This window comes from Oryzias latipes, chromosome 12 (assembly GCF_053564925.1).
Source record: "Oryzias latipes strain Hd-rR chromosome 12, Olatipes_Hd-rR_3.1".
Taxonomy (NCBI): Eukaryota; Metazoa; Chordata; class Actinopteri; order Beloniformes; family Adrianichthyidae; genus Oryzias; species Oryzias latipes.
The window spans coordinates 21,247,550-21,271,314 of record NC_136248.1 but is presented as its reverse complement, the minus strand read 5'-3'; the positions used below and the strand labels follow the sequence as shown (position 1 = coordinate 21,271,314).

General features: G+C 37.6%; 1 protein-coding gene across 2 annotated transcripts in view; it reads right to left on the bottom strand.

The window, feature by feature from the left end:
• pappaa (pregnancy-associated plasma protein A, pappalysin 1a) overlaps nucleotides 1–23,765 on the bottom strand; it is a 104,453-nt gene that overhangs the window by 35,377 nt on the left and 45,311 nt on the right. For both annotated transcript variants that reach the window (XM_023960629.2, XM_023960630.2), the window contains exons 11-14: nucleotides 9,858–9,965; nucleotides 8,387–8,522; nucleotides 7,922–8,135; nucleotides 985–1,159 (exon numbers count right to left, since the gene is read on the bottom strand). In XM_023960629.2, coding sequence (XP_023816397.1) covers nucleotides 985–1,159; nucleotides 7,922–8,135; nucleotides 8,387–8,522; nucleotides 9,858–9,965 — 633 coding nt within the window. The remainder of the gene's footprint in view (nucleotides 1–984; nucleotides 1,160–7,921; nucleotides 8,136–8,386; nucleotides 8,523–9,857; nucleotides 9,966–23,765) is intronic.

Below are 23,765 nucleotides of genomic sequence, written 5' to 3'. Positions count from 1 at the left end.
AAATATTCATTTTGGGGCTGTATAACCTTCAAATTTAAAACATTTTATCTAACAGTTGAGTTTTATAGGTTATTTTTTTTTATTTTTGTTATAGGATTTCTTAAGTAAAAATGACTTCCTGCATGGACAGGTCATTTTACTGCTTTTTAGTGATTTTCTTCATAAGATTAATGTTCTTTTGCTGTTTTTAGGCTACATTGTCCTTCCAGAAACTCGTTTCAGAAAGTAGACTTAATAAGAAAAACTGCACCTAGATGATGACAACTCTTCTGTTTAATTTTGGGCTGTACATCCACTTGAATACAGAAGACAGCTTTTTAATGTCTACTTATATCATGTCTACATGGGATATGCACGCCTTTTTTCATGATAGCAGAGCTCTGCACTTAAACAGAGACTTCAACGTGTGCAAAAAATGAGCAGGGATGGAGTGAGGGAGAGGGATGATGTCATCGTCCCAGCGGAGTAGCACCACGAAGTGACTGTTTGAGGTGATGGTGCAGCGTGCTCAGCAAGAGACTAAACACTTTTATGTCTGCGCTTGTAAAGAAGAAGAGCACGCACGCGAGCGTGCTGGCGTTTGTCCGCCTGCGTGCATTGGCACATGTGTGAAATGTTTGCAAATGCGTGGCGAGCCAACAAGAAAAGGGGGACTGAGGAGCCACTTTTTTCGATGCAGCACTGATCTACCTGGATGGTTATGATGTCATCCTCTCTGGAGGTTTGCCGTGCCAAGCCTAGTTTTCACAGGTGACAAAATAAATGCAGAGAGGGAGAGTAAAGCAGAAAGGAGGCTTGTTTGCAGCTGTTTCCCTGCTTGTTTTTTTGTGTTTGTGCATGCTCAGCTCTGGACTTACACGTACACATGTTCCCGCTCCACCTTCTGCATTAATGCATTCACGGTCACCGCTGTGCATGTTGACAAGCGTGCATTTTTGTGTCATGAGCTTGTGCGTTTGTGTTGCCATGCATTTGTGTGTTCACCTGGCTCTTGACGATGTCGTCATCCTGGTGGACTTGCAGGACGTATCCAGAGTTGCAGGAGATGGTACAGCGGTCTCCGTTGTTGAAGTGGCGGCCAGGGCTACTGCACTTTAGCTCTGCATTGCGGATTAATGGTTCCTGGCAGTCAATGGCTTCGCACGAATAATGTACGCAACTACCAGGGATTGTGTGTGTGTGTGGGCAAGTGGTGGGGGTTGGTAAAAGAAAGCAGGAGAAACAGAGTGGAGAAAGAAAAAGAGAAGCTTACAACCACATTCTAAATCACAACCAACAGTAATGTTGAGAAAAAAAAAACAATAATGCAGACTCACACATAGAACAGTTCTCACTTTTGCTCACAAACTACACATTGAGTCAACCACATCCATCCATCAATGACTGTCCAACATATCAAATCAATAAACCACATGGAGAACAGATTGCCATGTGCATGTGAAACGGGTGTCTGTGTGCACATAGTTTGTGAATATAAGAGCAACAGGATAGATTGTGCACAGGCTATGATGACAGAGTTTGGTCCCAGCTCTGTGTCAGTAGCCTGATGGAGAAGGCATTTAATGCTCTTGGAAAGCTTGGATGCCCTAGGCACCTTCTTAAAACAGCCCACATTGAACCGTATAGAGTTCCCCTACCAAGTCAAAGGGAAAAGAGGAGCAAGACGGGACGGAAGGAATCAGGGGCGGGGGGCACGAAGAAAAAACAAGTCTGGCCAAACATTGTTAAAGTCATTTATGCAACAATGGAATTTGTTTTTGTACTTTTCTTTATTCTCACTTCTAATGCAATCATGCAGGAACAAAATAAATAAATAAAAAGAAACCAAGAAAGGAATCCTTTTTTTTTCTGATAAATGTTTTGTGTACGACAATATCAGTCCTTTCTGTGAAAGACTTGTTCCTCTTTTCCTCTCAGTGTTGCTTCACTTCATTTAGCTTTGCATGCCTTTATTTATCCACGGCTCTCTTAAGATTTTGCCACAGTATTTCGGTAATGTTCAGGTCTAGACTTTGACTGGCCTGTTGCAAAACTTTAATTCTTTTCCGCACTAGGCACTCTGTTGACGACTTGCCGGTGTTCTTGGAATTACTGTCTTGCTGTATTTCCCAGTTTCTTTTGAAGCAGGTCCTCTAAAGTCATGAAGATCATGAAACTGAATAGAGTTTCAGCTTTTATGTATCGGACTGATGCCCCTTAAAGACCCACTCCAATCATTATTTGATCTATATTAAAACGTTTCCAGTGGTCTTTTCTGATTATGCAATTTTTAGCCAAAATCAAAAAAATGTTGTTGTTTTTTTTTTTGAAGAGAATAGTTTCTGCAGTGCGGCAGTAGTTCATTCGAAAATCACATTTGAGTTGTGGGGGAGATCATCGTTGCGGAATAAGCTTTCCCTCACTTCCCATTATCCATTTGTTTACACAGTCCCTTACTAGCTTCAAGTGTGAAAACAGGTCAATTTTGACCCTGACACAATGTAATATTGACACTATGAATATTATCGCATTGATCAAAGGAAGTTTGGGCAGCAATATAAGGGTTATATTTATAGTATTTCTACCTTATATAAGGATTATATATGCCCTTCATCCTCAGAAAATTGATACAAGAACATGGTAAAACACACCAAAACACCATTTTCATTGGAGTGGGGCTGTTAGAAATACTCTAAATTTAGTTTATAGCAGATTCATTGATTGCAAAATGCCAACATTCTGTAGGTACACAACAATCCCAAATCATGAACCCTCCTCTGTCATGCTAGATGGTTAACTACAAATGCCTGTTTTTTTCTTTTTTTTTTTTGGTTCTTATTAGAATTATCTCTTTAGCACCAGAGTTTTAGCTCCAGTGTTGACATTCTGTTGACTACTGTAACTCGTCGACCGTTTACGCGATTAACACATTCATTAACACAATTTATAACACAACAATTAAGTGCTTGCGCAATCAATGTAAATCAAGTGATTTCTGCTGCAGCGAAAGTGGCTTTGCGCTGGTACTAACCTAAAGTGTCGCATATCGAGACAAAGCTAATATGAAAAGCTGTTTTCTCTGCGTCAGAATTTGCTTATTCACGTTGATCGCCAACAGTCGAAAAGTTACAGTATATCCATTGACATCCATTACCATTGACATCTTCGGTCTTAAAGAGTTAAGCTGATAGATATCAGTTATTAATTTTGGATGAAAAATATGAACATTTGAAGGGCAGAATTTCTTCTAAATGTGCTCCGACAAAAGTTAGAGTAAACATTGTGATTGAAACTTGTAGAATCTGAGATGTACCTTTCTGCACATTAGAAACTGTCACCATTGAATATTGGGACAATAACTTTTGGGAGGCGTAGTAACTTACTTAAAATAAACAAAGTTACTTTGAAATTACTAACAACTAATTAAGGATTTGATTAACCCTTGTGCTATCTTAGATTACCCCACCCTTACATTGACGTGTTCTCCCTACCATGACAAAGGTGGACAAAGGTTAGGTCCCTAGGACCTAGTAACCCTAGGATAGCACAAGGGTTACAAAAACACTTTCCGACCCCCACATAGCCCCCTAAAACCTTTAAAATTACAGTGGATTGTTCTGTTTGGGCCAATTCTTATTTTATACCTGTCTATATCATGTTTTAATTTTTTTCATTAGAGTGGCAATTTGGAAACTGCACATATTTCCCAGTGTTATTTTTGTAAACCCTCAAGATGAAAAGGAATTTTTTGTGTTCTTGTTTCAACTGTAGAACCTCAAATCCTTCATTTTCTACAAAATCTGTCCCCTTAACTGAATTTAATTTGATCAGCTCATGTTAGCCACAAAACTGATTAGCAGAAGATTGTTTAGAAAGGTTTCATTAGCAGTCCTTTACAGAGACGGCTTGAAGACAAAGTAAAAAAAAAAGAAAAAGTCTGGAATCCTTCCCTGTGGACACTTTGGCTTTGAAAAAAATCTTTTAGTGGTTTCCTGCAAGTCATCCTGGAATTTATGACATGAATTACATTTAAATATCTGAAAAACTATTCTTCTGTAAGTATGCTACTGTAAAACAAAGCATCAATAAAAAAGCACATGACGTTTAGGCTTAAAGGAGACTAAGAAAGATAACTTTGTGGTGTCCCTGGGATACTACTTTCACAAATAAAACTATTTTTTTATGTATCAGATGTATCAATGACTCAAGGGGAAAAGTAAACAGAAAAACGAGTAAAAGCATACATGTGCTTGTAGACAAGCAATTAACATAAAACTGAGTCATGTTGATATATCCTGTTGTTAACAACTCAGAAAAGAAAAGAGGGATGTGGTGTTTAGTGAAGGCAGAAGTATTACGGGAAATGTGCAGCTTAGTCCAGGAGAGTGAGAGGAGGCAAGTGGGAGCTAGAGGCACAAAAAAGGGGAGAAGTAAGGATTTTAGCAAAGCAGTAAGGAGAAAAAATATGAGGATGTGAAAGTGAAGAACAAGAAGGCACCACAGAAGGACAGTTTTGCCAAATGTGAGGAGCACATGGGGGGTGTAAAAGCATGGGAAGCAGATGGGAACATTGAAAAATGATGATGAACTCTGTGAAATCAACAAACCAACAACCTGACAAGTAAACAACACACAGGCAGATGAGGGATGGAAGCTGGTTGTGTGCAAAAATTCAAATTAATGATGTCAAGAAACATAAAGGAAAACATGCACAGCAATAGTATTGATCGGTACTAAATCCAAGGGAAGATCACAGTAGGGTGACTTGTCATCACCTAAAGTTACAAAAAAAAAGGCTTCTGGGACTTTTATCCAGGCCAGGATTTAGCCCCACTATATGGTGCAGGTGGAAGATCAGGGTAGGCAAGTCTAGGTGTGCTGAGAGTTTAGGGTGTCAAAAAAATGCAAGAAAACCAATCATCATATCAGTTCATCTATCCATATATCTGTTTCTTTAAACACTTGTTAAGTTTTAAGTTAAATACTCTTTCTGACACTACACTCTGTATACCGGGCTTGGCACCGGCACAAGCTGGACACTGGTTTGCGCCAAGGGACTGCGTTTATCTTTTTATTTTCCTTTTATGCCTGTTTGTCTGTCCATCCTTACATTTTTATTTGTCTCTAACTTTAATTTTATGTTTTTGTTTCTTTTCTTTTGTTTGTTTGTAAATTTTGGATTTTTGCAGGCCATCATGTTTGGGGGGACAGTCATATTGAATACTGTCCCCCATGCACATTCCTCTATCAAGGCTTACTTTTATGAAGATGACAGAAAATAATACAGAAAATAGAAAGCAGGTATGTGAGTACGTCAACTAAACCTTTGGTCCCCAAGCTCCGAGCAGTGGACTTGTATCAGTAGGTGAGACTGTTTGTACTGGGGCGCAGGAAAAAAAAACATGACCTACAGCTTTTCTGTTTTATTTATGATATGATTCTAATTTTTTTTTTTAAACCTCTGATTTCTGCCAGAATATTCGATTCATTCATGACGCGTAGCAAGTCGCTCAATGTGTCAAGAATACGCTCTGTCCCAACCACTAAATTAAAAAACCTCGAGCTAGCGAAGTTCACAAAAACTAAACATATCTGGAAAGTTTATTTTGGCAGAAAAACATCCGGGGAGGAAACAAAAGAAGAACCCTTCACTTCAAAATAAAAGAAATCATTTAAGAGACAAAAACCAGGAGTCTATCCATCCGAATGGTTGTTCCCACACACCATAATAATACTGGATACCGTCTAGCAATTGGCTGTCTAATGTTACAAGGATCCCGCTAATAAGGCTACTCAAACAGTGGAAAATTCCAGTTTTAGTGATTTATTTTTTATTTTTATTTATTCATTGCACCCTAAAAGTTGGCCCAGGCTGAATGACGTTGGCGTCTGATTTTCTAGCTTCCACTTTGACAGGAAAATCTGTATCACATTGTAATGGTTCCTACACAAAATCTAGTGTACAAATACATTTTAAACCAGCTGCAAGTATTTTACAGAAATAAACCTGACCTTCAAAATTTCAGTTAAACTGGAGGCAATGAAAAATTAAAAGCCCAATTCAACCTCATAGAGGCCGGTTTGTGAAAATATTGTCTTACATTAAAGCAGTCCGTTGTCTGAAAAAAGGCTGGAAAGCACTGCTCTAAACAGCTGATTTGGATTTTCACATTAATAGAAAAATGTAAAGTTGCAGCTAAAGTTCACAAACAAGTGCAAAATAAATGCACAATATTATTTTGTTTTTTACATCTGACATTTAAAATACTTCAGGAATTTGCAAATATTTCAGCCTAAAAGAATCTTGTTGGGGGCTACTTTACTCCATGAGGGTCTTATACACCTCATAAAACAGTTGGCATGATGAGAAAAATTAAGACATCAAGTACAAACTCTAAATAAGAGCATCAAAATGTGAGTCTAATGCAAACTTTGCCTATGATCATTCATCAAAATATGCTGCAACGTGGCTAGAAGACAACTGGAGAAAAGAGTTGGAGGTGCCCTCAAAAAGCCTCAGTCCAAATAAAAAATTGTGGGTGGCACTAAAAATGCATGTGAGAGCAAGAATGCACACAAACTTGACTCAGCGCCATCCGTTCTGTCAGGAGGAATGGGCCAAAATTCCAGCAAGATACTGTCAGAAGCTTGTGGAGGGCTACCCAACACACTTGAGCCAAGTTAAACAGTTTAAAGGCAATTCTACCAAATCCTAACCAGCTGCATGTAAACTTCAGACTACTTCAGAAAAAGTAATACCAATTATCTTAACTGTCAGGCATTGATGAAAAAACCCCACAACTGCTTTGTCTTTTTCACAAACAAAAACAGTTTTGTTGTTTCCTACTTCTGTCCACATGTTACTGTTTGTCTTGTAAGATAATCAAGTCAATTTTTTATTTGTTTTTGTGTTACTTGACTGAAAAGCCGGGAAAAACAACAGAAAAGCATCCAATAAGTTGAAAAGAAAGAATCTAATGTATGCAAAAAAAGATTGGTCCAAGTAACAAACAAAAACAACAATGTTTTATTTTTATTTTTTAGAAAACCACTCCAATCATCTTTTGAGCTATTTTGAAAGCATTTCCAGTGGGTTTTAATTGGGATTATTTTATTTTATTTTTAGCCAAAAACAAAAAACGTGTGATGGTTTCTAGGACATAGTTTCTGCAGAGCGGCAGTAGTTAAGTAGAAATCTTGAGTTGTGGGCGTGACTGTTGGCGCAGAGCAACCCCTCCCCCTTCTCCGTATTAGTGATCAGGAGGCTTTTGGCCCGCCCTGCATCACAAATAACTAGAATATTAACCAACTGCCTTTCGGACAAATACTAGTACACAGCTCTGTGGTTGAGGATCAGTGGTTGGGAGGACTCACATACCTGCTTCCTCAAAGCCAATTTATGGGCTGTCATCTTAATAAAAATCCCAGAGTTGTGCAGAGCAACCCCGCCCCCTTCCCCTCTCCGTTGCTGAGAGCTTGAAGCAGGGAGTTTGTGGCCCATCCACTGTATTTTCTACAGAACAAATAAGATCTTTTTCTAACAGCATTTCTTTGTCTGCTCCTGATTCACAACGATTAGAATAAAGAAATACTAAGAAATGCATTTCTAAGCTTCGCCATCATCAGAAAATGCCACAGGAACATGTTAAAAACACCCAAAACCTTATTTTCATTGGAGTGGGTCTTTAAAGTTTTTGTTTTCTTCTTTGTATTGACTTGCCTAATGCGCCTGAATGATGATGTTGCATTTGTCAATAGTGGTTTTCATTTGGTCCCAAAAAAGAAATTGTGTGGGTCTGGATTGGGCAACCAGAATGGGCTTGATGATAAAACACAGTTCCAAGAGAGATGATGTGAAATTTTCACAAGTTCCCTCCATTCACACAAATGTACGACGAGTTGCAGTCAACCGCAGTCTTTCATTTTCCTTTTTTAGACTCACCTCTGTCCTGTGGGGTTGTAGATCTCATTACTCTGGCACCCACTTATTGTGATGGGATCAAAGGACTGAAAGGATCGCAGACCCACGCCAGAGATAGCCACATAGCGAGAGGAAAACATGACCATGATAGCCTTGGTGTGGTAAAAGGCCACTGACAGGTCATGGCTCACGGGGATCACCAAAGGGTTTGTGCGGCAGCTCAGACGCCACTCACCTGTGGAGAGAAAATGCGGGGCCAAAGTGCCAAAGAGAAAACAGGATTACCTTAAATGAAGGAAAGGGGGGTAGTTTGTATTTCTATCCCCGGGGAGGGAAGAATAAAAATGTAAGCAATAATTTAATAGCCTTAGAGGTCTATGTTCTCACTAAAACCCTGACAACAAGTCAAAAGGGGGACGTGCTGCCATTTGTGTGATGCATGAGTTTTCACTGACTCAGTTTGAGAGTACATTAGAAAGTTCTCACCTAGATTATGGATCCCCTCCTTGGTGTCCACCAAATGAACAGTGATATTGCACTGGGTCTGATCAGTCAGCTCAGTTCCGTCAGCTGCCAGATGGATAATTACGGCTGCTGCCACCATGGGATGGGAAAAATGGGCCTATGAAGAGAAAAACAAAATGATGCAGTTCAACTTCTCGCCAGAAACTAAATATGGCAGAGGTTTAAAGTCACCAGATAAAAAAGACAAAACAATTCAACACACTCCTTATTCAAAGTAAATTTTCAATCTTTTATGTTTATCTAAAGAAAATGTGGCCTTTTTTGCAAAGTTCTAAAAAAAATAATGAATTTTTTAATTTAGCTTGTTGGGACATTAAGACAAATCCTAAATTTCGGACATTATTCATTGAAAATTAAAAACTTGCAATTCTGATTTTTTTTAAACGGTCTTACTTTGTTTTCAAAATTTAGACTTTTTTCAAAACATTTTGCCCTAAAAATAATTCTGACAGTGGTCAAAGATGTTTTTTGTTTTTTTTTTTACACAGAGTTTGAACCTGTTCAAAACTTAATCAAATTTTACTTTAAAAACGTAATTACGTATTATTATTTTTTTTTTTTTGTGTGTGTTTTCTAGTCTGGAATATATTTCAGATTCAATCTTATATGAAAGAAAAAAATGAAATTTTCTTTTCCACTTTTATAATAATTGCTTAAAAAGTTCCAATTTGTTTGTTCTTAAGTAGCTTTTGAAATCACATAGTCATTCAGAAGGCTTGCCTCAGGGATGATGTAAGATATTTGATGTAGAAAATGTTTTTCAATATCTATTTGGCCAACTTCTAAATTGTTCGGCAAATACTAACAGCAAACAATCTATATTTTTTTCTGCAACATTTGTTTTACCCTGAAAATAAGGAAAGTCAAAGTAATTTTAGTTTACAGCATGGTTTCTATGTCAAAGAATTTAAAGTTTCCAAAAACAAGTCGACACTTGATACATTAGAAATACTTTAAAACTTGACTTTCATTAGAATTAATCTGAAAAACGCAAATAAGATGCTACATGACTAATTCCTTACAGAGGCCCTTGTTTTTTTTTTTCTGACACTGGCTACCTACTTTTGCCAGATCTGAACTAGAGCACTATGTTTCTCATTTGGAAATACTTCCACATTTTGATAAAAACAGATTAGATCAAAGCACTTTATATGAATCCAGAAAACTCACTGACAAAAGTAAGCAGCTGTCAAAGTGGAGTTTGCACAGAGAGGAAGTCCTGTGAGCACTGACCTCACACTTGAGCAAAAAAAAAGAAGAAAAAAAAAAGAGCTACGACATGTTTGCCCACTTTGCTTCAATCCTGTCTTAAAAATTAGCTTAAAGATTCTCAGAATAAAAGGCTTAACATGAACCGCTGCAGGGTCAGTAGAAATGAAACATTAGTCTCAACTATAATGTCAATAAGCAGAGTTAAGAATATTTGTCTCACCTTTAACCAATAAGTAGAGTATCCCCATCTTGGGCCAGCCTGTTCGCAGGGGAACCATGCATACTGGGACACTCCATAAGACAGGTCAAAGACTTTGGACCGGCATGTCTGGAGAAATTAAACAAGGCAAAAACAACAGAAAAACTAAAATATATATATATTAACATTTTATTTAGCTTTTTCCTGTTTGGTAACTACCAGTTTTGAACTAAATTTAAAAGAAAATAAAAAATTAAAAGAAAAGGTATCTCATAAATAATACACTTATATTGTTGTAATTTAAAAAATGCAGGTAGGAACATTAAACTGAATTCAAATTTTGTTTGTAGATTTTGACATTTTGGTATAATTGCAACTCAGAAAACTGCAATATGTAGTAACTTTTAAAGACTCATTCAAAAAAAAACACTTTAAAGAAAGATTTCATGTTTATTAATAGTCATTTGACAGTGCTGCGAACCCCACTGACTCATGGCAGTTTAAGTGACGCACAGCTGACGTGCACACTACTGTTTGTTTGTGATTGTCAACAAACTTAGCACCCTGTGTCATGTGTCACACATCTGTTTTCTCCCTGTTTGCCTTCTGCAGAAGTGCATGGGAGACAAATACCTCGATGCATAATAAGTCCCTGAAAAATAAAGCTTTTCCCAAATGAAACATCCACTCGTAGCCACACACTCTCCCATGTAAGACTTAATGAAGTCATTTTTGTGTGTTTCTGAACACAGTTTGTGATTAAACACAGCATATCCTGCACCAACGCTGTGCTTAATAGCAACTCCAGTATATTATGGAAATCTACCTTAAAGGTTTCTCCCGCAGTTTTCTCTCACATTGAAAGCCACAGCCATCAATAATAAAGATGTGACCACAATTTAATTACCCTGTTACCATGCTCTCTTAAGTCATAGCCAGTAGTGACTGATCATGTGGCCAAACATTACCAGCTTGTGGCTTTGCATCACTAAATTGTGGGAGTGCAATAATATTTTTTTCCGCCAATGTCACCAGTGAAGCGCCATGCTAATGAGACTCAACCTCATATATTATATTTAAAAGGGGTAATATATGACCTTAGGAAACCACTGGGTGTTGCACTTGAGCAGCAGTGGCTTCATTTCAAACAGAACAAAAACCAAAAAAGAGTCTTGGCCTTTGGCTGTCTAAACAAAACATAGGACTCTATATTTTAGAAAAGGTGGATGGATCTGGTTCTTATCTTTGTCCTTCTGTGAAAAAAAAAAATGGTTTGTTCTTTCAAAATTTTTATTAAATTGGATGAATTCAAAGTACAGGCTCAAATGCAAATGTCGGCAAATATAGAGAAACTGACAGGTTGTCATTTTGAAAGTAATTAAACATGGATTCAGGTTTATTTTATGAAAGATGGGTTAACGGTCCAAAATCGGTGGTTATAATTTCCTAAATTCTCCTTAACGTTTAGCTTCAATCTAGATATTTAATAGGATTTTTTTTGTCATTTAGTACCTAAAAATTGCTCCCACACATCTCTAAATTAAAAATAAAAAAAATAAAAAAACTCAGAAATGTATATCTTTTCATTTTTATGAAAAATAACTTTAGATTTTTTTTAATGCTTTTTACTTTTCAGATGATAACCATGGAAATGTTCATAGCTTATTACTTCAAACCGTAATAAGTTGCTGCAATGCCTACAATGAAAACGTTTTAATCGATGCACAAGATCTGTTTCCATAATTTACCCTAATCCGACACTGATTGTTTACGCCAACACACACATAGATATTTAGTTATAATTTAATTCCTCCTCCTTAAACAATAGAAGAACTAGATTCTACAGCGACTTAAGATGAAGTTAATGATGCCAAAGTCAGAGTTTTGCTTTGGCAAAACAAACTAATGCAACAACACGTGTGATTTTGAACGACTCATTAGCCTGGTGAATAATGTTTGGAGAAGTGTGGTAGGAAACAAATAAAGGACATGTGTGGAGAAAGCGGGAATGTCGGTGTGTGAGAGTCTATAAGGAACAATATTTAGGAAAAATAGCCTCAAGAGGCAAAAATGTTTGGAATACACTACTGTAGAAAAGTAAGCAATTGATAAACAACTATGAAGGAGGAGGGAGGACACACAACCAAGGTCGGTGAGTTTCGCCTACCGTCCTGAGTTGGTGAAATGAGACACCAGTAACATGAGAGTTTTGCTAGAGAAGCTACTGTAAGATCCTGCCACCGTGGAAAACTGGCCAGACCAGCTATCTGTCCTTATATCTTTCCCCAAAATCTGTTGACATGACCTTTCTGCTTAGAGCTGAAAAAACAAGAAAGGCAGGTGACACAACAATGTGAGGATAGATGGAGTGACAAGTGTGAGAAGTGAGGAAGTTGTTGCTTTGATCTCCATCTACAAGGCACTTCAAGGACCCTCTTGAACAATGATCAAGATTGAGAGTCTAATGGCTGTATCACACAGCCACTATGTACATTTTTCTACAAATTGAATGGATGAAAATTGGTCATATGTGAATATGTGTGGAAATAGTGAGAAAAGTTGTGGTCTTCACTTAAAATTTTCACAGGGGTATCACAAATGAACCATGTTAAAACCATGGATGAAAAACAAAAAAACATGTAAATCAACGTAGAACATGAACTGTGTATGATAATCCCAATGTTTATATGAAAGTCATTAGTGATTCGTCCATCAATTATGTCATTTTAATGTGATAAGTGCGCTGCATACATGATGTAAAATGTATACATTGGTGGTATATGCGTGAAAAGTCTGTTGGACATATGTAAACATGTGTGGAACGGTGATGGAAAACAACAAATTTGCGTATGCAACTTGAAAAAAAACACACCCAATTGCGTAAGATTTATGTAATAATTACCTTGAAATTTGTTCAGTCGCACAATAACTTAGATATGAAAAAGTAAGGGTTTCTTTCCCAGTAACACACAAACTATTCCCAGAAAACCTTCCTTTGTACATCCTTTCTTACTTTCCCAGAGTAAATGAATTTGCTTGAGCCCTTAAGGTCGTTAAACATGCTTTTGGGCATTCATATCTGCTGTATTAGCTTAGTGTGGCTGTAATTTTTTTAACTAAGGAAACCCAAGTTTGAATCCCAGTACGGGGAAACTTCCAGAAGGAGTTCTTAGGCAAGACCCCATTAAGCCTCACCATAACTGCCTACCTCTGATACGAGCAAAACTCCTAATGAAGGAGTCAGACGACCCATGGATTACTAAACTCTCCACCAGCTGTTGTGGAACCAGGACATACTGTAGAGCAAACCCCAGTGAAAGGGGTGTTTATGAATAGAATGCTGAAACCATGGTTACTTCGAAGCTTAACACATCTAGAGCAACATCAAAACAACTGGTGGGTCAGGGTTCCAACATCCACTAAAAGGAACTTCACCCACAAACAGAGATTGAAGAGATACAGCACGTAAAGATACAGGAACCAAGCCCTAACAACAAGCCCAAGACGGCTTAAGACAAAGGTATCTGACCTGAGATTGAGAATCAAGACCAACATGGGCACCAGAAACACTGTTAGCTGACCACCAAGATTAACTGAAGTAACATCTCAAAGGCTACTAGAGGGTATGAATGTAGCACTACGTACAATTCTACTACAACCGTCACTGAAAGCAATGTGCTGACACACAAAACAGCAACAGTAATCTTTGAATTGGTTGGTTGTGAGATAAACACCTTACATAACAAGCACTATCCTCCATGAAAACATAAGCTAGAGACAAGGATCAAAATAGGAGAAGTATAAGAAAAAAGTACAACCAAGTGTCCCTCCCTGAGGCACTAGGTACGCTAGAAAGAAGGGTCCAAGAGGATAAACCGGATGTTCTCTACAAAACCGTTAAATATGGATGGATGACATCTGGTTCTTTGATAGAAGTGAAAAAGACTTCAACTCACTGATCCACACTACCAGGATCTAATGCAATCATTTAAGAGTGTCATTCCGACTCGACTCTGATTCTGCCTCATACAGTCCATGGATCACTAAATTCTGCACCAGCTGTGGGGGACATTGTATGTGTTGAGGACATCTATAGGCAAATTCTGCTGACAGGGAAGCTCCTTGCAGTGCATTGAAGGTTTCATCATAAATCCAGCACCCTGAAACTGTCCACTACGTGAAAAGAGGGAGGTTGACGACTAGAAAGACCATAACTGCTTTCCAAGATGAAACAACAAAGACTACATCAGGAATGGTAAATGGCATATACTTATGTATCCCTCTTTATGCCTTCCTTACAGGCCCAATGCGGTTTACAGTCAAAATCCCATTCACCCATCCACACACACACACATTCACACACTGGGTCTCATGCCTGACACTGGCACCAAACTATAACCACCAGTGTCTTGCCCAAAGACACTTCAACACATGGACGGGCAAGGCGGGAACCTGATCAGAGGTTGGCTGCTCTTCCTCTGCACCATGGCTGAAAGACTACTAAAAAGATGGGTCAAAGTGATGGCGTGATGGCGTGGGGATTATTGTCCTGGTTTATTGTCAAAGTTCTGCACACCGTCACCCTCACCATCCAAGCTATCCCTAGTTCTTTCCTGAGACTCTGGTATTTCTGCAGTTTTTCATGTTCCTTCTTCCTGATATTACATAACTTGGTATTGCCAAATCCACAAAAGGTTTTAAGTTTGCTCTTAAAGTTTTAGCTGAATGTAATAAACAAATATGTACTAAATAAATGGTTTAAATAAAATAAAATTATTTTTTATGATGATAAAAAGAGTTTAATATACTTGTCATAGATTATTGTAAAATGTTTTATTATACAGAAAAGGGTGTAGTAATTCTGTCTTTTTTTCCTCCTTGAATATCTTGCTTCCTCAGATTAAGGTCTACATAACTTGTTTCTTCTTTACATTACTTTTCACCTGTTTAACCATTGATTTACAGATTTCCTAGATGGTGTCCAGATGACATATAGTATATCATTTGTAGTCTGTAGAGTCTACAATGTAGATCTTGAATTGATGTTTTTGTAATCCAGAAGATCCGGCCTTTGGGTAATGGGAAAAATCCACCCCTCTCAAATGTTTTTTTCACATGTTAACAATAATATTCACCATGAAAAAATTATATGTGAGAACTAATTAATTGGTTGTTCAAATCATCATTAGAAAACAATGAACGCCAATATTGACGTTTAGACTTCCATCCATCCATCCATCCATCCATCCATCCATCCATCCATCCATCCATCCATTCATTCATTCATTCATTCATTCATTCATTTTCTAAACCCATTTCACCCCTTTTGGGGTCACAGGGCTGCCGGAGCCTATCCAGGCCACTCGTGGGCGAAGGCAGGAGACATCCTGGACAGTTCGGCAGTCGGACATATATATAATATTTATATATAATATTTAACCTTTGGCACCCTAAAGAAAACACCTCAAATCTGTGATATGGCCGTTTTCAACCTTCTTTATTTATCATGTTGAATGTTTGTGTGAAACAACCCTTTTTCCTGACTTTCCCTGAAAAACAATCACAGTGACATGCTGGAGATGAGTTTAGCTCTGTAACTGCAAAACACACATAAACACACAGAGTCAAACACATGGTCCTAATATTTAACAGCTGGCCAGTCAAGCTGGCAACAGCCAAACCTAGGTCTGTAGACACAAACTGGTGTTTGTAAATCACCACTTCAGATAAAAGGACGGCTAAGTGTTTTAAGCCAAGGGGAAACCAATGGGAGAGAAAGCAAGAGTAGGAGCGCTCACTATGAACATAAAGCAAAAAAGGTAACTCAAAAAAGGAGGAAACACAAACGGAAGCTGTTGGAAGCAGAATAATGACAATAATAATGGTGGTAATAGCATAATGTAACACCTTATCCTACTGGAGACAGGGTGACATAAGTTCACATCCATAAAGAAATGTCTCCACATCCACATACAGAGCGGTATACACAGCTCATTTACAAAGATACACATGTTTTACACATGCTGCAACCAGCTTGGCTCAAATGCTGACGTTGACGGCAACAAATTTTCAAGATGTCCCGGCTTGGATACTAATCAATAAAACTTGCGCACACAGCCACAAACATTGGCCATATGTTTCTAAAAGACTCGGACATTAGGGAGGCCCTGCAAAGGTTTTTACTTATCTTCCAAAAGCTGCAGCATCCGGGAAATAATCTACAAAAAGGATTTATCTTTAAAATTGATGAGTTATTTGCACTTTTTTTAACTTACATAACACAGGGAAGTAAATGTTGACAAATGTTACGTGTCAAGTTGGTAGAGGTGTTTCTGTGGCAAAATTTTTCTATAATATTCTGAATTGCCTTTTTATAATATTCTGAATTGACTTTACATTTAAATTGAGAAAAATATATTTTAAAATACTAATAAACCCTTCGTAGCATCTTGTCTTATTTTATAAATGTTGTTTCTGCTTTGCCATGTCCCCTTGTCGAAGTCATACGTAAAAATCAAAAGCCAGAGTTCGGTAAGGAGTGAGCATCTGTGAGGCATTTGTGGCTAGGAGGAGAGAGTAACACAAACTGAGAGAAACTAAGTTTCCAAGCATCATCCAATGGTTTACTGGAATGCTGATGAACGCCTGGTGTGTGAGGTAATGTCCTGTCACCCAGACCCACCCATACCTACTCAATCTTACCCTCTCATTGGTTTAAGACTAGTGATGGCTGATGTCCTTGACCTACTGAGAATGAAGCTGTAAAAGTCTTTAAGTGGGTGCAGTTATGCAGTTTGGCTCTGCTGATTTTATCAGAATAAACAGAAGTACTACTAAAGTAAGGACAGGTTTCCTCAAAATAAACAAAAAGGGGGGAAAGTAAAAGAGAAAACAATCCCTTGGGTCTTTTTTTATGTAGCCACACGCTTTATGTCAGTGGCACCATGCCTGACGACGACTGTGCGGTTTGTTGGGAATGTCGGTGGGAAGAACCGTGCCAGAGGAGCTGATCCTCTTTCACTCCAGAAAGCAACAGCTCAGCTACCGTATGAGGCTTTGATTTTTTTTGTGTGTGAAAGTGTGTACTCAGTGTGTTTGCATGTCTATCGAGAGGGGTAAAAAATGGATGCATGCTCTTGCATTTGGCCTGTTTACAGTATGCATGTGTTCCCCACTTAAGCACACAAACACATAGTGAATGCTTTTTCAAAGACGGGACAGATCTGGGCTAGTCTGTTTTTTGTTTTTATGTTTTACTTACCAGCATAATTTCCTCATCCTTTTTTTTTTCTGGAAGACTGTTTTGCTAAAATGAATGAGGTAGCGATTGCTTAATTTACACCTCATGCATATATGTTTGTTTTAAATCCCAAGGTGTCTGACCTTTACATTTCACTGACTTCTTGCAGCCTGAGAGGACCAAGATGTTATCCCTTCTGTTGCTTATGTATAATTAAGGTTAGTGATCTCCAGGGACGGCTAGGGGTTGCATCCGAAATTGCCTGAGCAGCAACCCTCTCTGGAGAAATCACCTGGTTTGCTGTTTGATCTTTAAGTTTGAATGCAAAGACAACCTCCCCCACAACTACAGATGGAACAAGACATCATCAAGGCAGAAAAGTAAAACATCCTCATGCATTTTGCATGATGAACAATCTAGCGGCTCTACCTGATTGTAACTCATGGAGGTTTAAGATAAGTCTAATCTACAGAACATGCAGCCTTTCAGTTCCTACAAACGTACACATCTCGCTGAGGGAGTCAATTCCAGGTTTTTTGGACTATAGATAAATTTACTTATTGAGTTAGCCTTTTGTGCTCTAAGGCAAAATTATTTTTCTCCTCAAGGAGCAGCCCATTTCTTCTGGTTTGAGGCAGGTTGGGAAATGGCTCTAACTGAAGCCAGGTCAGTTCACCAAGTACCGGTTGGTGGTTTGTTATACAAGCAAGTCAGACTCCATTTACTCCAATTTAAAACAGCCCAGCCTCTCAACAGAAAAACACACATTCTGGTTCCAAAAAAGGGTCCTTTCATCTCTGTGTTTAAATTTTACATGCATGACAAGTGTATTCGGTGGTGAATTTGTATGAACCTCATAATTCTGTTTCACATTTAAGATTGAAATTGGGAAGGGCATAACCTTAAGATCTACTGATGATGTGGAATCTTCTGCTCTGCAATGGCTTTACCTGACATTTTTCAACAACTTTTGGATTTAGTGGTCCTACCTTTTCCCCCATGCCTGAAATGCTGGCGTTCTGTGACATCATATCCAGCCACAATAGATGATTTTTTTTTATCAGTCCAATAAAACTAATGGGTAAAATAACAACTTTTTATGGTTATAGCTACTTATAGTCATCGGCTTTGCTTCACATTGACAATAATTTAAGTCATATAGGTCTACCAAAATAATCGTGTTTGGAGTTATGCAGTTTGCAGTTAGTACATAATTGTGTGTTACCACACTTTCATAGCAATGACAATATGGAAGATTTCTTAAATTTTAAAATATTTAATTTAGAATTAATAATACATTACATTGTAAGGCCCGTTGGTACTCTCCAGGAGCACAACTTTTTTATTTTTTATTTATGTGAGATACAAAAAACTAAAACAATTTATTTTAAGAACCTCACGAGTAAACGTTTTTGTAAGTCCCACCTTTCCATTGCAGCACATCTTGTGCCCTAAATACATTTAAATTAGCAACAGAAGGGAAAAACTTCATGTCTTACAAAGAGGAGCAACATTTGTTACCAATGTTGAGAATATTCAACAGTTGCAGCAACTAGACAGTAAGAAGCACATTGCCATGGTGGATTTTTGATTCATGGCAAATGGGATCTCCCTATTTAAATAGCATGCACTCACACAATAGTCCCTCCTATAGATTAACTATGAGAGGTGTAACAATTAATCAGCTTAACTACCAAATTGATTTCTATTCCTACGATCCAACCAGATTGATATGTCTTAGGCAAGTTGTTAATCAAATCAAACTGGATAAACAAAACAAAACAAAATCGACATTGAAAAATACCATTTGGTTTTATAGTTTTTGTGTTCATTTGCTGACATAATTAGTACCAAAAAAAATAACAATTATTCTTACAAAGCAAGAAAAGGCAAACATTTAGCTTATTCAGCAGGTCACAATATTTTAAAGCAAAAGCTAAACATCTATACAGTAATTTTTATTTTGTTTTTGAATCCTCCCTCAGCATTAAATTGAATTATAGAGTCATTCTTCCTGCGGTTTCCTCCATACATGAAGATTAGCTACTTTTGTAGCTGGTTTTCGACTGAAATATTGTAATGTCCTCTTAATTCCTTCCATTGTTGCCTTCTTAATGTCTTCTTTACTCTTCGCTGGGGCTCTTGTGCGGTTGTAGGTTCGCTTTGGATAAAAGCCACTGCTAAATGACCAAACATAAATGTGAATATGTAAATAGAATGAGTTTTTTAGCCTATTTAGAGAGTTGAGGCATGGACAAACAAAGTAAATCACTTTGTCTGAAGATGCTTCACCTGTCTGGGCTGGTAATCAAGCCACTTTCTAATCTTCTACCAGAGCCTGTTAATTATATTTAAAATCATCAGCATACATTTTGCATGCAAGTATGCGTAAGCACACACACTTCAAATCTTGTGCAGCACATATCTCTTTCTGATTGTAACTTTTATTACCGTTCTTGTTTTCGTGCCCTTTTAACGATCTATCTCACTGCCTCAGACACACAGACAGTCAGGGCTTTCTTTATATAGCAAATGAAAGCAGGTCAATAGAAAAGGTGTTTAATAGATCGAAGGAAAATGATTTGATTTAATTTTTCTTTATTAGGTTTTCTTCTGTGCTAGTGAGGAAATGCTCCAGATGGCTTGAGTTTTTTGAGGCCTTCATTCAACCAAATGGTATGCTTTTTATGTTTTGAGGATTTTCCAAAACATTGTAGTAAAAACCAAAAGAAGTGCCAGCCATGTCTCTGTCACTTACTACTATGAGGATTTCTTGTATTCTGCATCATATTCTTTGTAAATGTATTTAACTTAAGTAGAGAAATCCTGGGTGATTGACAGAGCTATAACATGGAAGCTGCTGCCCCTGCAGTCTGACTAGCAGCAACATCAGGCTGAAGATTATTTTTGCATGGCCACTAAACGATCTGAACAGATGTTTCTTAAGAAAATAGACTCTGCCACACACGAACCTTACTGACTTGAAGGAAAAATGCACTCCTCTTGATCAGGACCAGGAATGTTACTTGTTGGAATCATTTGATTACATCTGATATATTAGAATCTTTGGCACTATCAAAATAGTCAGCTTTAATGTGACACTTTAGGGGACCCAGAGTGATTTTTGTTTCTTCAGTATTACAGAAACAGGGTTAGGAAACAGAAAATATTGTTCATGTGTTTTCTCAAAGTGGCTTGTCATCAGTATGCTAACAGTATGAAAATGTTCAAAGCCTTAACAAATGGTGGCATCGCTGATTGGATGATGACGTTTGAGATTGGACATTTGAGTTTTTTCTAATGTGTCTTAAATGTCCACATACTAAATAAATGTTTCATGAATCGTAAGGACCATCACTTTATGCCAAATAACTTTTGGTTGAAATGATGGACAAACATCCAATCAGTGGTGTCCCATGGTATCTACCTTTTCTGGTTTCTCATTGAGTTGCTTTTCTTAGCATTTTATTTTTGATTTCTGGAAAAATATTTGTTTCTCCAAAATGTTTTATTTTTATTTTGTTTCAGTTTTTTGGAATTGTGTCTTATTTTCTGACATTTTGTTTTTATTTCTAAAATGTAACATTATGGTTTGTTTTTGTCATCTGAATTGCTTTTTTGATTGTTGTTATCTTTCATATGGTTTCCCACTGACTGATGTGTTGGTGGGATTTACACTTCAGGGCCACGATGACAACATGCAAAATCAAATTTAAGTGACAGCCAGCCATACAGAAGGAATACCAACAAATACAAATTCAGAAGAAAACCATATATAGGTTTTTTTCCCTTTTAAAATGCATGCTGCATGCTTTTACGCTCTTTGGTGCTGAATATTTCAACTGCATTCACACTGAAGTGAACCACCATGGTTCCTTCTTAAGTTAGCTTTCATGCTTGTCAAACAAAAACAACTATTGTTGGGAGTTAAATAACTCAGTAAAAGTGTCAGAAAATTGTCAAACTTGAGCAATTAGGGAGTTAAATGATGAGTAGATTCTGTGCTATTTTACCTGTTTAACTGACTCCAGTCAAGCTCCTTGGAATTAAATGCAGGAGCTTAACAGAATGATTATTTAATCAAAGAAGAAAAACCTTGAGGAACTTCAAACAGGGGCAGTTTGACCTTCACAGTCATGGCTTTCTGTGTCGGTACATGAATGACGTAACCCAAAAGGGTACCTTTTTTTCTTAAAGTGCAGTATATACAGCAGCATGTAATGCATGTTGACTGGCCGCAAAGTGAAATGAAAATGCACTTCAGATGGATGAATTTCAGTTAAGTGAGTTTAGCCATATGCCTACAAAAAAAGCATATTTAAACAAAACAAATGAATCCCTTCTTTGAAAGATGAAGGAGGTCTAGTTTCTTTATGTGGTTGTTTGCTTTTTAGAAAAAAAATCTTCATCTGAGTGGGCTGAAACAAATCTGCCTTCTTCACACTGCAATTTAGTTTTTGACAACAAGCTTCCACTAATAGAATAAAAAGACATTTAAGAGAATTAAAATGCATCAATCAAATATGAAACGGTTGCATATCTGGTGGGTTCTTGGGCACTCTTTCAAAGTATTCCTTTTTTGGCTGCGTTTTACTTTGAAAATGATGCATATAAACATCAACCAATGGCAAACCTGCTGCCAGGTTTTCCTTCCCATAGCCACATCATAATGCCCCATCTGTGGCATGAGCTTCCAGGAGCTCTGCCATACCCACATGGACCATGTTGCACAACTGTTTAAAAAAAATTGGCAGAAAAAAATGACTTAAAAAGGTTACTTTTGTTTTAGAGAAAAATTCTGCAAGCAAACAATTATGTACAGAAGAAAGTTAACATCCGGGAACATGTGTGTCCAGTTAGGAAAATATGGAATTTCAGAACAAGCTCAGCTAAAAGTGAAGGTTCCAAGAAAAAAATGCTTCATGTATGGTCACACCTGCTTTTTAATGGAAACTGCACCTCTTCTTTAAAGTGCGGAGTTATTGAAATTATATTTTTAAATTTAAGAGTCAACTTGCTCAGGTGTTAACCATATGTTCATGGGTGTGTTTGAAAAGCTCCAGTTTAGGTTCTGTTTTTATTTTTCTGCCTGTTTTGAAATTGCATTAAACAGCCCACTGGTTTCATCCTTAAAGTCATTTGAACTATTCTAAAAGTGTTTCCTGTGGTCTTTTAATTATGATTATGCATTTTTTGAGCCCAAAAAACAAACTGAGTCGTTTTTCTAGGACATTATTTCTGCAGAGCTGCAGCAGTCCATTCGAAATTTGCCTCTGAGTTGTGGATGCGATTGTTGAGGCAGATCAACCACCCCCCTTCCCATCACCCATTGCTGATGGTCATTGTTCACTCTCTCGCACTATCTTACAGTTCCTTTACAACCCCAACCTAACATTAGCGGTGCAACAATTTTGGAGCTATACAGTCATAAATGTACATGGATCTAGTTGTAAGCAAGAGGATTCAACAGAATGGAGAGAACCAGGGAGCTTGTGGCTCGCCCATTTTTACTTTCTACACAATATGTACACTCTTTTTCAAACAGCACTTTTTCATCTGCTCATAAATCACAACGATTTGAATAAAGAAATACTCAGAAATGCTATTTTAATTCTGATTGTCTTTATATATGTCCTCCATCATCAGAAAAATACAACTAGAACATGTTAAAAACACTACGAACACAATTTTCATTGTGGTGGATCTTTAAGTTAAACGGATTCATTTAATAATGTTCCCATTATACTTTTCATGAGTAGAGACTAGCCTCCTGAAAGGTCAGAAGTGAGCTATATAATTGCATATGTCGTAGGCGACCAGACCAGGCGATGCAAATGAGATTCTTTACTGCCTCCACCTCTTATAAAAGATTTTTAATAATCAAATTTGTCCATTTTCTGCATCACTGTCATGCTTTTTAAAGTGATTACGACTGTAGCCATCAGATGTCGTGTTATCTTGGATATTTGTTCGTGTAAGACATGAAAGAAGGTAAAGTCCCTGTTTCTAGAATGCTGATAGGGAAAGCCAAACTGATGTAACACTGTTATCTAACTGGATACATGAACATGTTAGGAGATCAGTGAGGAAGACTAAGGGGGGGAAACAGCAACAGGACTGTTAACCTGTGTTAGCAAATTTTCCACTTGCGTTTCATTGGCCTTGTAATGAGATGATCTCATTACATATGACCCCTGGGGGGAACAGTGTGTTCTCCCCCTTCAAATTGCCTTTTTTTTTATTTTTTCAACTTGTCCTGTCCAACATCTGAGCAAACAGATGTGAGCTGAAAGCCTTTTGTGCTAGACATATTTTACTTTTACAACAGGGGCTATGTATCTTATGATACACCAGATGTATATTTAAATAAACCCCTTTTGTAATTTCTGCTCAACTTTATTCATATTAATTATATTTGTAAACATTTTTTGTTGGACCGGACGGAAAAGAAAAGGAGGAAAGAAGAGAGAGGAATGATAGATAAGGGGGGGGAGTAGAGGGGTGATTATAGTAGCGAAGGTAAGATCATGAAGCATCAGAAAGCTACAAGTTGCTGGAGCTTTATAACCACAACTGACAGGTTAAGATGCATGAAAAATCAAAAATGGGCAGGGCCTGTCCACACACACACACACACAAACGTTACAAACACACCTGTTGGCTCCAAAAGTTTTCACACACAAACAAGT